At 34.9% G+C, this 12,092-nt stretch overlaps 1 protein-coding gene across 2 annotated transcripts; it reads left to right on the forward strand.

Moving 5' to 3' along the window:
- The first annotated feature begins 4,403 nt into the window (after window positions 1-4,403).
- Window positions 4,404-9,535, forward strand: LOC123547735 (uncharacterized). 2 transcript variants are annotated; one of them, XM_045334992.2, is made up of 3 exons: window positions 4,404-4,656; window positions 4,886-5,018; window positions 6,247-9,535. In XM_045334992.2, exons 2-3 carry the CDS (start codon window positions 4,916-4,918, stop codon window positions 7,416-7,418), a joined length of 1,275 nt encoding a protein of 424 aa, XP_045190927.2. In that variant the 5' UTR covers window positions 4,404-4,656; window positions 4,886-4,915; the 3' UTR covers window positions 7,419-9,535. The 2 variants fall into 2 exon arrangements, with proteins under 2 accessions (XP_045190927.2, XP_045190928.2); XM_045334993.2 differs by having other exon boundaries at window positions 4,889-5,018.
- The last annotated feature ends 2,557 nt before the right edge of the window (window positions 9,536-12,092 follow it).

A 12,092-nucleotide genomic window follows, 5' to 3' on the forward strand; every position in this document is an offset into this window, starting at 1 on the left:
ACATATGCGGATTTCCACTGGGATGGAAGTGATCCTTTCTCCAGGGATTTCTGGAATATGACCTCAAGGATGGGGGATAGTTCTACAGAGTGTTTTAAGTATTATAGGCTTGATTTTGTCAGGACCACTGGCCTTATGGGGGTTCAGGTTGCTGAGAAGATTCTCAGTACCATTTGTGCCTGTCCTAATATCTGGCATAGTAGAGACTGATTTACCATCTGGAGTTAGTGTCATTTTGCAGAGGATGCAAGGTTTAGTGGTGATTTGGGGCTAAAAACAGACTGGAACTGTTTGTTCAGTACTGTTGCCTTAGCTTGATCATCCAGATGGAGTTTATTTTCATACTTAAGGGGAGGGATAGAGGAAGATTCCTGTCTCGAGTGTTTAATGAGCGAGTACAGTTTCTTAGTATACATTATGTCTACACATCCATGTATGAAACTTGTAGGTACTCAGCATGTAGGGTCAAAACGTACCATTGTATCTACATACATTTAACATTTCCGTAACCTACCATAGATCTATGTATATCCTAACCAGGCTTCTAAAACAACTAAATATTTCAAAATGGAGCCAGATTGAACATGAACCTACATGTCCATGTACAGTATGGGCATATGGTCCATGTACAGTATGTGTATATAGTCCATGTACAGTATGGGTATATGGTCCATGTACAGTATGTGTATGTAGTCCATGTACAGTATGGGTATATGGTCCATGTACAGTATGTGTATATAGTCCATGTACAGTATGAGTATATGGTCCATGTATAGTATGGGTATATGGCGCATGTATAGTATGGATATATGGCCCATGTATAGTATGGGCATATGACCCATGTATAGTATGGGCATATGGTCCATGTATAGTATCTATATATGGTCCATGTATAGTATGGGTATATGGTCGAAGGGGTTCGAACTAGGTCGAAAACCATCTGAATGTAGTCAGAATAGTAAAATATTCCATGTTCGAACATGTATATAAAACATTACAATTTCTTAGCCAAAGTATACCATTTTGACTCACTCATTGTCACATCGAATGTGCATAGGCATAATGTAAATTTTTGGATATACATGTAAAGGTTTCTTCCAAGGGCTGATATCTTATGCAAGTACATGTTTAGGTGTATATTGAGAAGAAAATAACGTTTAATTTACTGTATAGTATTTGCGGTATTTCCTCGAAAAGTCGGCAATATCGTATCGAAACTCGGGTAATACATTTTGGCTTGTATCTGCCTGTATCTAAGGCTATTGGTAACTGCCAGATAAGCCTTATTTTCAAGAACTCTGCTGACAATTGACTTATTTTGAACATAAAGCAGGTACTAATTTATTATCGGAAACTTGTCGAAGTCAGTAGAGTCCTAAGGTTTTTGCGATGGTGTACATGAATATAGCTGTATGTTCAAGTCATTGTTGTGAAAAAAATGATGGACTTACCTGATATTCAAGATAAGTTTTTAAAATAAAGTAAACTTGTTTGCTCAATTATCATTAAAGTATACACAGAACTTCGTGTTTTATCGATTGATATAAAATGCGCAGACTATTTCAAATCTCTTTTTAGCCTCATTTTTTTAACTAAGACTAAAAGTCATCCTCTATCCATTCTTGTTCTTTGACCTTTAATCCCTTCATAAACAATGCAGGCTTTTTTCGGAAACACCTACGTACAGTCTCAACAGAATGCACAGAATGTTTCATTAAATTCAAAACTCAGATAGGTTTTACATCATATCAAAAAAGAAAAACCAAAACGTAAACATTAAAAAAGATTTGATATATGTAAGATTCGAACCTACATCCTTAAAGTTGTATTTCCGTGCCAGGTACTGCTCGTTACCACCGTACTGCACGAACTTTATTATTTATTTTATTTTATTTTTTATTTATTTATTTTTTTCTATCTATCCTATCCCAAATTATTAGCTTGATTTCAACAAACTTCCACCATAAAAGAAGTATTTTTTTCTGTGACTATGTTACTGCTTCGAGCTTTCACTACGTGGATTAAGTAATTCACATTTTTCTAGAAAACGAGAATATATCATAATTTTATTGCAAATTTTAAACATGCCTATGTTCAGTTAGTTTTAATATGCTAATACTATTGCTGAGTCTAAGGGAGACAACGCATGCTAAACTTGGAAACTTATAATAATTTGTAACATCCCTTATTCATATCAATGGGCAAGATACAAGGATTTAAGTGACATTTACAGACGGTCTAGCCCGAGTCCATTAGGTCTCGACCGAGCTGTGGAAAAACTTGCAAACATATGCATTGGCTGATCATTTTTTCTAGTGTTAAGATTGTGGAGGACATGTTATTTTATGACGCCACAACGTTATGACGCCAGGTTGAAAGAAAAGAAAATATGTGTTGTGGCTCCGCCCTCCAGACAGTCTAATCATTATAACTCACCCTGATCTGCAATGTTGTATTCGGCCCGTGTGGATTTTGCAAGGTCTTTCTTGCATGTCAGACAGTAGCCTGGCTCCCTGTCTGCATGGTTATTTTTCATATAAATACTGCAAGCAAAATAAGACAATCTTAAGCCTCTAAAATAGCACATTTTATCTGATGGCTGAACCATACATATAGTGGCAGGGGCCAGTTTCGAATTTGGCCCGGTACGTTTTTTTAAATAAAATAGACAGATGCACTTTAAAGGCATTTATATTCAACTGGTTATTTATGATGTTTATAGAACTGAGGATTCCTGCGTACGAGTAGTTATTGTGTAAAGTAAATACGTACTTGAATCGATTTTCCTAGCTCCGTGTAGACGGCCGCGTCTAAACTCTTACCTGAATTAACGGAATTCAGACGAAATGGAAACGGTCATTCATCCATCCAGATTCAGCTCAAAATAGCGGAAAAAGTAAACGGTTATGAGACACTTTTCATCCCACCATTATTTTCGTCTGGCCACATGCTTTAAAAGTATGCATGTGTTTTAGGTCAGACATTTGCAGATAATACGGTACAGGTCGCGCAAGGTGTGCATTTTGGGCCATCTTTGCCTCAAAATTTAGTGTCCTTAAACCTGCGTTTAACCCGTTTTTATCACAGAAGCAACAACATCGGCAGACTGAAAATTCACAAAATGAAGTGCTAAGTCTATGCAATACATTCGCTGAACACTTGCCTTGAATTTGTCAAAATTGGATTTTTCATGATTTTTTTCGCACTGGTATCAGCGCAGATTTGTGGAATTTTCAAATTAATTGTCCCTTGCCCCCATAATATGTTCGGAGACAGGGGCAATAAAAAATGTCAATGTAGAAACAACCTGCTGGAGTTACTTCCCTCTCAATGAATAAACATATATATATATATGTAAATAAGAACGAACAAACATAGGGACGGGAGCCAGTCTAGTCAGACAGGATTTTCCTGTGTTTTTGCCGGTGCTAAAAACAACTCCTCTTACACCCCGGGGGTGTAAAATGACTAGGTGCTGCAATTTATGAATGAATGCGTAAAGTCATACGCTACTATAATAAAACATTGTTCAAAAGAAAAGAATTCGTTTTATGTCAATTCTTCTATCAATTTAAAACACAGCATGGAAAAAAAAGAATCAGTCACTATTTGAAGGTGCGAGTGTAATTATCTGGCTCTCGGGTAACTGTTTTGCGGTAAGTTACCGCCTAAACAGTTACCCCCAAGCAAGATATTTCAGTCCGCACCTTCAACCAGTGAAGATATTTATAGGATTACACAATGCCTTGTCCGATCCGGTCTGGCAACATCCGCGGGAACCGAATGCGTTATTGCAGATCAAGGAAATGTTTTAATGAGTATCCTTCACGATAACTTTAGTTCTACTAAATGATGTCTTTATATCAATGTGAGATATCAAAAGTCATTAATGGATGTAGCGAAACAAAGTTACGATGTCATTAAACTGAACTCACGAGGACGATATGAATCACCTTTAGTTACAGCGCATGCTCCGTGGTGTAATGTCTAGTCGTCGTCTGCGGTTATCAATGTCACGGACACACTCATGTGTCCGGCATTTAGGTCTGAAATGGGCAGTGAAAGTATTATCGGTCAATCAACTATTTATGCACAATAGCTTCTAATCAAGTGACATCAGAAAAAAAAAACTCACAATCCAAACGAGGCTGTTTCATTAGCTTCCAAGATATTTTTATCTTGTCGGAAGGGAAAACTATATTCCCTTACATAATTTTCATAAGGAATAATTCTTTTTTTTTTTTTTTTTTTTTTTTTTTTTTTTTGTTGTTGTTTTTGTTGTTGTTTTTTGTGTGTTTTTTTTTTTTTTTTAGGTTTTTTTTTTGTTCAAGAGCTCTTTCCGTTTATGAGTAATACAAGTAGGCTTGATAATGAATAAAGACTTAAAGATTAATTCATTGTTTAATTCTTTTTACACGGCCGTTTTATCGCTTATAGGCTACACTTCAGCAAATCGCATAGAATAACCAAATAATGGATCATGTTACTTGCTACTAATTAGGTAAAACAATCACTGTAATACATGTCAATAAAAAAACTTTGAAAGGAAATGTACAACAATGTATAACGGAAGTTTTTGTCTGAATTTTATTTCAAAAATAATTTTTGTTTTACTTTGGGTTAAAATTTCGGACTGACGCAATATTTTAAAAACATGTAAGTAGGTATGAAAGATGGACTAGATCAATCTGTTAACTGTTTCATTAAAGACTTTACTCTTCACTATACAGGATTGCCTGTAAATTTAGCCATTTGTAATATACACACTGTCAATTAATTAATTTTGGAAACATCTAACATCAAAAGGACAATAAAATCAACCATCTTGTTCGATTACATTTATATATTTTCTTGTGACTGAGAAAATGCGTTATTTTTTTTTCAGCAGCCTTGTTATCAGATTCATCTTGTGAACATGTTGTCTTCTACAAGGTACAAACTATTGTTGCCTGTTGTGTTTGTCCTGGCTGAGGTCACATTTCTCGCTCTTGACCGTCACTCTAAACGGCACCCAACAAGTAAGTTTTATCTATTGTATTTTCTCGTCTCATTAATGACAAAATCCTAGTGACTTTATCAACCATTTTATTTATAGCTGTACAAATCCTAGAGGAAATAGACTACCAAAGTTATTTGAGATCAAGTAATCTGTAATAAAGTTTATTACCTTCTTTATAATGACATTGTAAATTTTTAAGAAAACCCTTTTCTGTCGAGGCTCATCTCAACGTAAGAGGTAGAGATAACAAATATTGTTGTGTTGTTTTTGTTTTTTTTTTGTTTTTTTTGTTTTTTTTTTCTTTTCTTTCTTTTTTTAGAAAGTGCTGTTTGAAAGGATTTTATGGCAGAGATATTTATTTTAAAGGACTCTAACGATTGATGCCAGTCTAATTCGAATTGCGCCAATTTTGACAACAGGCTATAGACTTTATCAACAGTTTTATTTCGAGTTGTACCATTGATAACAAAATCCTAGAGCATGTTTCAACATTTATATTCTGAGCTGTATCATTAATGACAAAAGCATATAGACATTTTCAACATTTGTGTTTCAAGTTGTACCATAAATGACAAGATCCTAGAGACTTTTTCATCAGTTTTATTTCGAGTTGTACCATTAATGACAAAATCCTAGAGACTATTTCGAGTTTCACCATTAATGGCAAAACCCTAGTGGCTTTATCGACATTTTTATGTCGAGTTGTATCATTAATGACAAAATCCTAGAGACTACATCGTGTTTTACCATTAATGACAAAATCCTAGTGGCTTCATCGACATTTTTTTGTCGTGTTGAAACATTAATGATAAAATCCTAATGGCTTTATCGGCATTTTTATGTCGAGTTGTACCATTAAAATCCTAGAGACTATTTCGAGTTTTACCATTAATGACAAAGCCCTCGAGACTACTTCGTATTGTACCATCAATGACAAAATCCTAGTGGTTTTATCGATATTTTTATGTCGAGTTGTACCATAACTGCTGTATGCTTATTGTTAATATACTGAATGTGTTCTCTGAAATTCTAAAGCTGTCAATAAATAAAACCACTCGTAACATTTACACATAATATTTCATAATTGAAATTCTGATACATGTTTTCATTCATGCTGTAATTGTCGCTGCTGCTGCTGCTGTTGTTGTTGTTTTTGTTGTTATTGTTGTTATCTTCAGCATTTCAAATGCTGCTAACTTGAATATATTTACTGAGTTTTTAAAACTTTTTTTTCTATTTGTGTACAGTATCCAGTATCAAGGAGAGTAAACCTGGAAACTGCAACAGTATGCAACAGGAGAGATTAAACAGAGTAAATTATATATGTTCATATTCTAATTTCACCTTGCTTGAAAAGGGAAATAACTTTTCTTTAGGATTAATATATGCGGAAAAATACAAGTTGGCGTATCTAAGTATTCCTAAAATCGGATCCACTTTCTTGAAGAAGCTGTTCTACGTGCTGAAATTTGGTTTTAGAAATGCGCATAAAATATTTGATAGAATGAGAGCGGAGGTGCATGCCATGAGCGGAGAACTAGTAGCACGAGTAAACAGCAGTGAACTGGACCACGTGATTACCTTGGTCACAGCAAGAAACCCGTACACGAGGCTATATTCGGCTTACATAGACAAAGTCTATCTGCCATTATCACTGGGTCTTGGAAAAAGTATCATTCATGAGAACCATATGATGATGTTAAGCAGAAAGGTCGGCAACTCTTCCTACACCGGTAAACATGGTTTACAACAGAACATGGATGGTCTGAGGCAGCAGCTAGGATGTACCAAAGATATTTCATTTCAGGATTTTCTTGAATTCGCTCTAACTAAGCCGATGAAAGGAAAAGCAATGTTCGACCATTATGCACCTGTCTCTGTTTTACTGTCAAAATATATTTGTAAATTAAAACATCTGCTTGTAATTAAACAAGAAACTTTCGCTGATGATATTGAATATGTTTTAAAACTCATAAATGTTGAGAAAAATGTCTATGAACTGTTCTACAACCACCTATATAAAGATCGCGCTGAATCGTCTATCGCAAGTATTGTCGATACAACGTATAGGCAAGTTCGAATGCAAAGTGACATAACGAGGAGACCTGACTGTTGGAACATGCCTTTAGTTGCAGAGAGGCTCTGGAAGACATTTCAGATACAGGGATATATAAATGATATTTCCGATTTTCCGGACTTTAAATTTTCTGAAAAATCGTACCATGATCCCGGATATTTGATCAAGATAATACAAAACGAAGTACAAAATAGACCTTTATCACATTATCAAATGGAAGAACAGAGAAAAAGAGCTTTTCAGAAGGCATACTTGAATGTCAGTAACTATACACTCGGTAAAATCCGCGAACTATATGCTACTGATTTTGAAATATTTGGGTATGATGCTATTATTCAATAAAGTCGAGTTATTCACTACAGTTTATACTTAAATAATATTAGGTTAGTTGACATTGTTCTGTACAATATATATGGACGAGTATCAATTCGACCAGTGGGTCATAGTGGCTCTAAGTCGCTCATCTGACCTTAACTATTTTACCTTGAATATACAGAAGACGACTGAATCATGAATGGAAATATCTGTGTTTAACATACAAAAACATAAAACAAAGGTCAAGTGAAAGGGACAACAGCCCCCATTTAAAAATGTAGATAGAGAACCTTACGATGTTGCAACAAACCAAGTTTGATGAAGATCCATCATGCGGTTCATACGAAGAAGCCGTTTAAAGGTTTTTCTATTTTTAGCTCTAGTGGCCCCTAAAGGGGGCTCAGTGCCCCTATTTGAAATACCCTTAAATAATTGCTGTTATTCTACAGACTAAATTTGAAGACAATCCTTCAAGCCGTTCGTGAGGAGAGGTCGTATTTCTGTTTAAGCTCTAGCAGCCTCTAAAAGAGGCCATGTGCCATGTTTGACCATAATTTAGAATGGATCTTAAAATGATGCTAATAAACATGATTGATGGAGATTCATCATGAAAAGAAGTCGTGTAAATGTATTTTTATTTTAGGCTCTAATGTCACCTAAAAGGGCCCAAATTTAAACAAAATTGAGAGAGGACCTTATAATATGGATCTTAATCAAACTTGGTTAATAGCGTTATTGTTAAGGTTGCCTTTCAAGTTTATACAAATGTGGACACTTGGCTCCTTTTAGGGGCCGTTAGTGCTAAAAATAGAAATACCTTTTACCGACATCTCCTCATGAAACACTTGATGGGTCTTGGTCTGTAACATCATTGTAAGGTCCTCTCTCGAGTGTTTTCAAAGTGGGGACACTTAACCCGTTTTACTGTCAGCTAGAGATAAGTAAATGATTGCTTCTCATGAACCCCTTGGTGGATCTTCATCAAACTTGACCTGTAGCATCAGTGGGCGAATTGCCCTCATTTGAAATTTGAGAGGGAACTTTGCCTGAATGCTACAGACCAAGTTTGTTGTAATTCTGACCAGTAGTTTCAGAGGAGATGTTTAATTAAAATAATGACAACGGACGCAAGACGACGGACGACAGTAGACGGACGCCGAACCATCCACCTATACTTATAGCCCATTCCGAACCCTTGGTTCAGGCGATCTAATAGTAAAAGCATGTTTGACAAGCCGATAGGAAAGTCCCACATGTTTTAGGGTGGTTAGGAGTCCAAATATATCCCGTATTGTATAGGCCCATGTTAACTAATCTTTATTCTGTTCTTATATATCGTATGTTAAATATATGTATTTTGTAACTCTCAATATTCTAATTTTAATATTAGTATTTAATCTTTAAAATAAGTAGTAATGTATAACGTTTAAGATTAAGAATTATTTTATTCATTCTAAATATGGATTCTAAAGTAAAGCGCCGTAGCCACACTGAGGCAAACCGAGGCAGTTGCCTCGTTTAAAATTTGAGGAGCCAGAAAAAAAAGAGTAAAAAGTAGGCCTATCACACTGATGAAAAATTCAGTTATAAAAGTTCAAAAAAGTATAGTACCGGTAATATCATTAGAAAATATCAGAATATCATTTGCCTTATGGCATCATTGAGGCAAGGTGAGACAGAAATCCTAGCAGTCATATTGATAGCACCCCCCCCCCTCCCCACCCCAAAAAAAAACAAAACACACACACACAACCGCACCAAAGGCTACTATTTCATACCGATATTTCAAAATTTTCCAGGGGGAGACCCCCTCACCCCACTAACATGAGAGGGTTCCCCCTACAGTACCTCAAAATTTAGACCAAACAATGCACAAATGCACCATAGGCCACCATTTCGTATCTGTAATTCAAAATTTCCCAGGAATAGAGCCCTAGGACCCCACTAAATTGTCTCGGTTAAAATTTGTGTCTGGGTACGAGCAGAAACAGTTTCTAAAAGATTACAATTAATCATTTAGTCTAAGAAGGACCTTTTCACTTATTTTCTTTATAATAGCAGTGTTACAACCACATTTGTAATAAAAACCAGATTTGTAATAATTATTACATTTCTCGTTTTTATTACAAAAGTGGTTGCAAAGGTTCAACCACATTTGTAATAACCAGATTTGTAATAAAAATCGCAAACACTTTTTTCGAGGGTTGTGTTTTTCCACGTGATATTCAAGCTAATACATGCGTGTTTAAGCACGTGCAGGTCGAATTGAACTGTCCTGGGTCATTTAAGACTCCAAATGTTTTACCTGAAATCCTTGTTCATGGACATATTTTACTTTAGAAAATTATTACATTTCTCGTTTTTATTACAAAAGTGGTTGCAATGGTTCAACCACATTTGTAATAACCAGATTTGTAATAAAAATCGCAAATTTTTTTTTCGGGAGGTCCGTTTTCCCACGTGATATTCAAGCTTATGCATGCGTTATTAAGCACGTGCTGGTCGAATTAAACTGTCATGGGTCATTTAAGACTCCAAATGTTTTACCTGAAATCCTTGTTCATGGACATATTTTATTTCAGAAAATTATTACATTTCTCGTTTTCATTACAAAAGTGGTTGCAAAGGTTCAACCACATTTGTAATAACCAGATTTGTAATAAAAATCGCAAACTTTACTTTTCCGGAGATGTGTTTTCCCACGTGATATTCAAGCTTATGCATACGTTATTAAGCACGAGCAGGTCGAATTAAACTGTCCTGAGTCAATTAAGACTCCAAATGTTTTACCTGAAATCCCTGTTCATGGACATATTTTAATTTAAAAAAATATTACATTTCTCGTTTTTATTACAAAAGTGGTTGCAAAGGTTCAACCACATTTGTAATAACCAGATTTGTAATAAAAATCGCAAACACTTTTTTTCGAGAGATGTGTTTTCCCACGTGATATTCAAGCTTACGCATGCGTTATTAAGCACGTGCAGGTCGAATTAAACTGTCCTGGGTCATTTAAGACTCCAAATGTTTTACCTGAAATCCTTGTTCATGGACATATTTTACTTTAAAAAATTATTACATTTCTCGTTGTTATTACAAAAGTGGTTGCAAAGGTTCAACCATATTTGTAATAACCAGATTTGTAATAAAAATCGCAAACACTTTTTTTTCGAGAGATATGTATTCCCACGTGATATTCAAGCTTATACATGCGTTATTAAGCACGTGCAGGTCGAATTAAACTGTCCTGGGTTTTTTAAGACTCCAAATGTTTTACCTGAAGTCCTTGTTCATGGACATAATTATGTTACTTTAAAAAATTATTACATTTCTCGTTGTTATTACAAAAGTGGTTGCAAAGGTTCAACCACTTTTGTAATAACCAGATTTGTAATAAAAACGTAAATTTCTTTTCCGGAGATGTGTTTTCCCACGTGATATTCAAGCTTATGCATGCGTTATTAAGCACGTGCTGGTCGAATTAAACTGTCATGGGTCAAATAAGACTCCAAATGTTTTACCTGAAATCCCTGTTCATGGACATATTTTACTTTAAAAAATTATTACATTTCTCGTTTTTATTACAAAAGTGGTTGCAAAGGTTCAACCACATTTGTAATAACCAGATTTGTAATAAAAATCGCAAACACATTTTTTCGAGAGATGTGTTTTCCCACGTGATATTCAAGCTTATGCATGCGTTATTAAGCACGTGCAGGTCGAATTAAACTGTCCTGAGTCATTTAAGACTCCAAATGTTTTACCTGAAATCCTTGTTCATGGACATATTTTACTTTAAAAAATTATTACATTTCTCGTTTTTATTACAAAAGTGGTTGCAAAGGTTCAACCACATTTGTAATAACCAGATTTGTAATAAAAATCGCAAACACTTTTTTTCGAGAGATGTTTTTCCCACGTGTATTCAGCTTATGCATACGTTATTAAGCACCTGCAATCGAACTAAATCTGTCCTGGGTCATTTAAGACTCCAAATGTTTTACCTGAAATCCTTGTTCATGGACATATTTACTTTAGAAAATTATTACATTTCTCGTTTTTATTACAAAAGTGGTTGTAAAGGTTCAACCACATTTGTAATAACCAGATTTGTAATAAAAATCGCAAACTTTACTTTTCCGGAGATGTGTTTTCCCACGTGATATTCAAGCTTATGCATACGTTATTAAGCACGAGCAGGTCGAATTAAACTGTCCTGAGTCATTTAAGACTCCAAATGTTTTACCTGAAATCCCTGTTCATGGACATATTTTACTTTAAAAAAATATTACATTTCTCGTTTTTATTACAAAAGTGGTTGCAAAGGTTCAACCACATTTGTAATAACCAGATTTGTAATAAAAACATAAACTTTTCTTTTCCGGAGATGTGTTTTCCCACGTGATATTCAAGCTTATGCATGCGTTATTAAGCACGTGCAGGTGGAATTGAACTCTCTTGGGTCATTTAAGAAACTCGGAATGTATTACTTGAAATCTCTGTATAAATATTTGTCCGAAGACACTGAACTGGCATTTTTAAAGGTTCTAGCTTGATGGAAGATGTCGGAAAATAGTTATGAATCTAATCCAGAAATTCTTACGTATATTATCTTTGCAAAAAAATTTTACTTGCCAAAAGGCCTGTAAACAAAAGCCATTTCATCTCAGCAGGTTTTAGTGGATTCTTTATGTAAGCTAA

This window comes from Mercenaria mercenaria, chromosome 9, assembly GCF_021730395.1.
Source record: "Mercenaria mercenaria strain notata chromosome 9, MADL_Memer_1, whole genome shotgun sequence".
NCBI lineage: Eukaryota > Metazoa > Mollusca > Bivalvia > Venerida > Veneridae > Mercenaria > Mercenaria mercenaria.

Bases quoted from the DNA above. Each gene is read 5' to 3' on its own strand.
- LOC123547735 (XM_045334992.2), top strand. From the start codon at position 4,916: ATGTTGTCTTCTACAAGGTACAAACTATTGTTGCCTGTTGTGTTTGTC. The intron at 5,019-6,246 runs GTAAGTTTTATC...ATTTGTGTACAG, and splicing joins CTCTAAACGGCACCCAACAA to TATCCAGTATCAAGGAGAGT.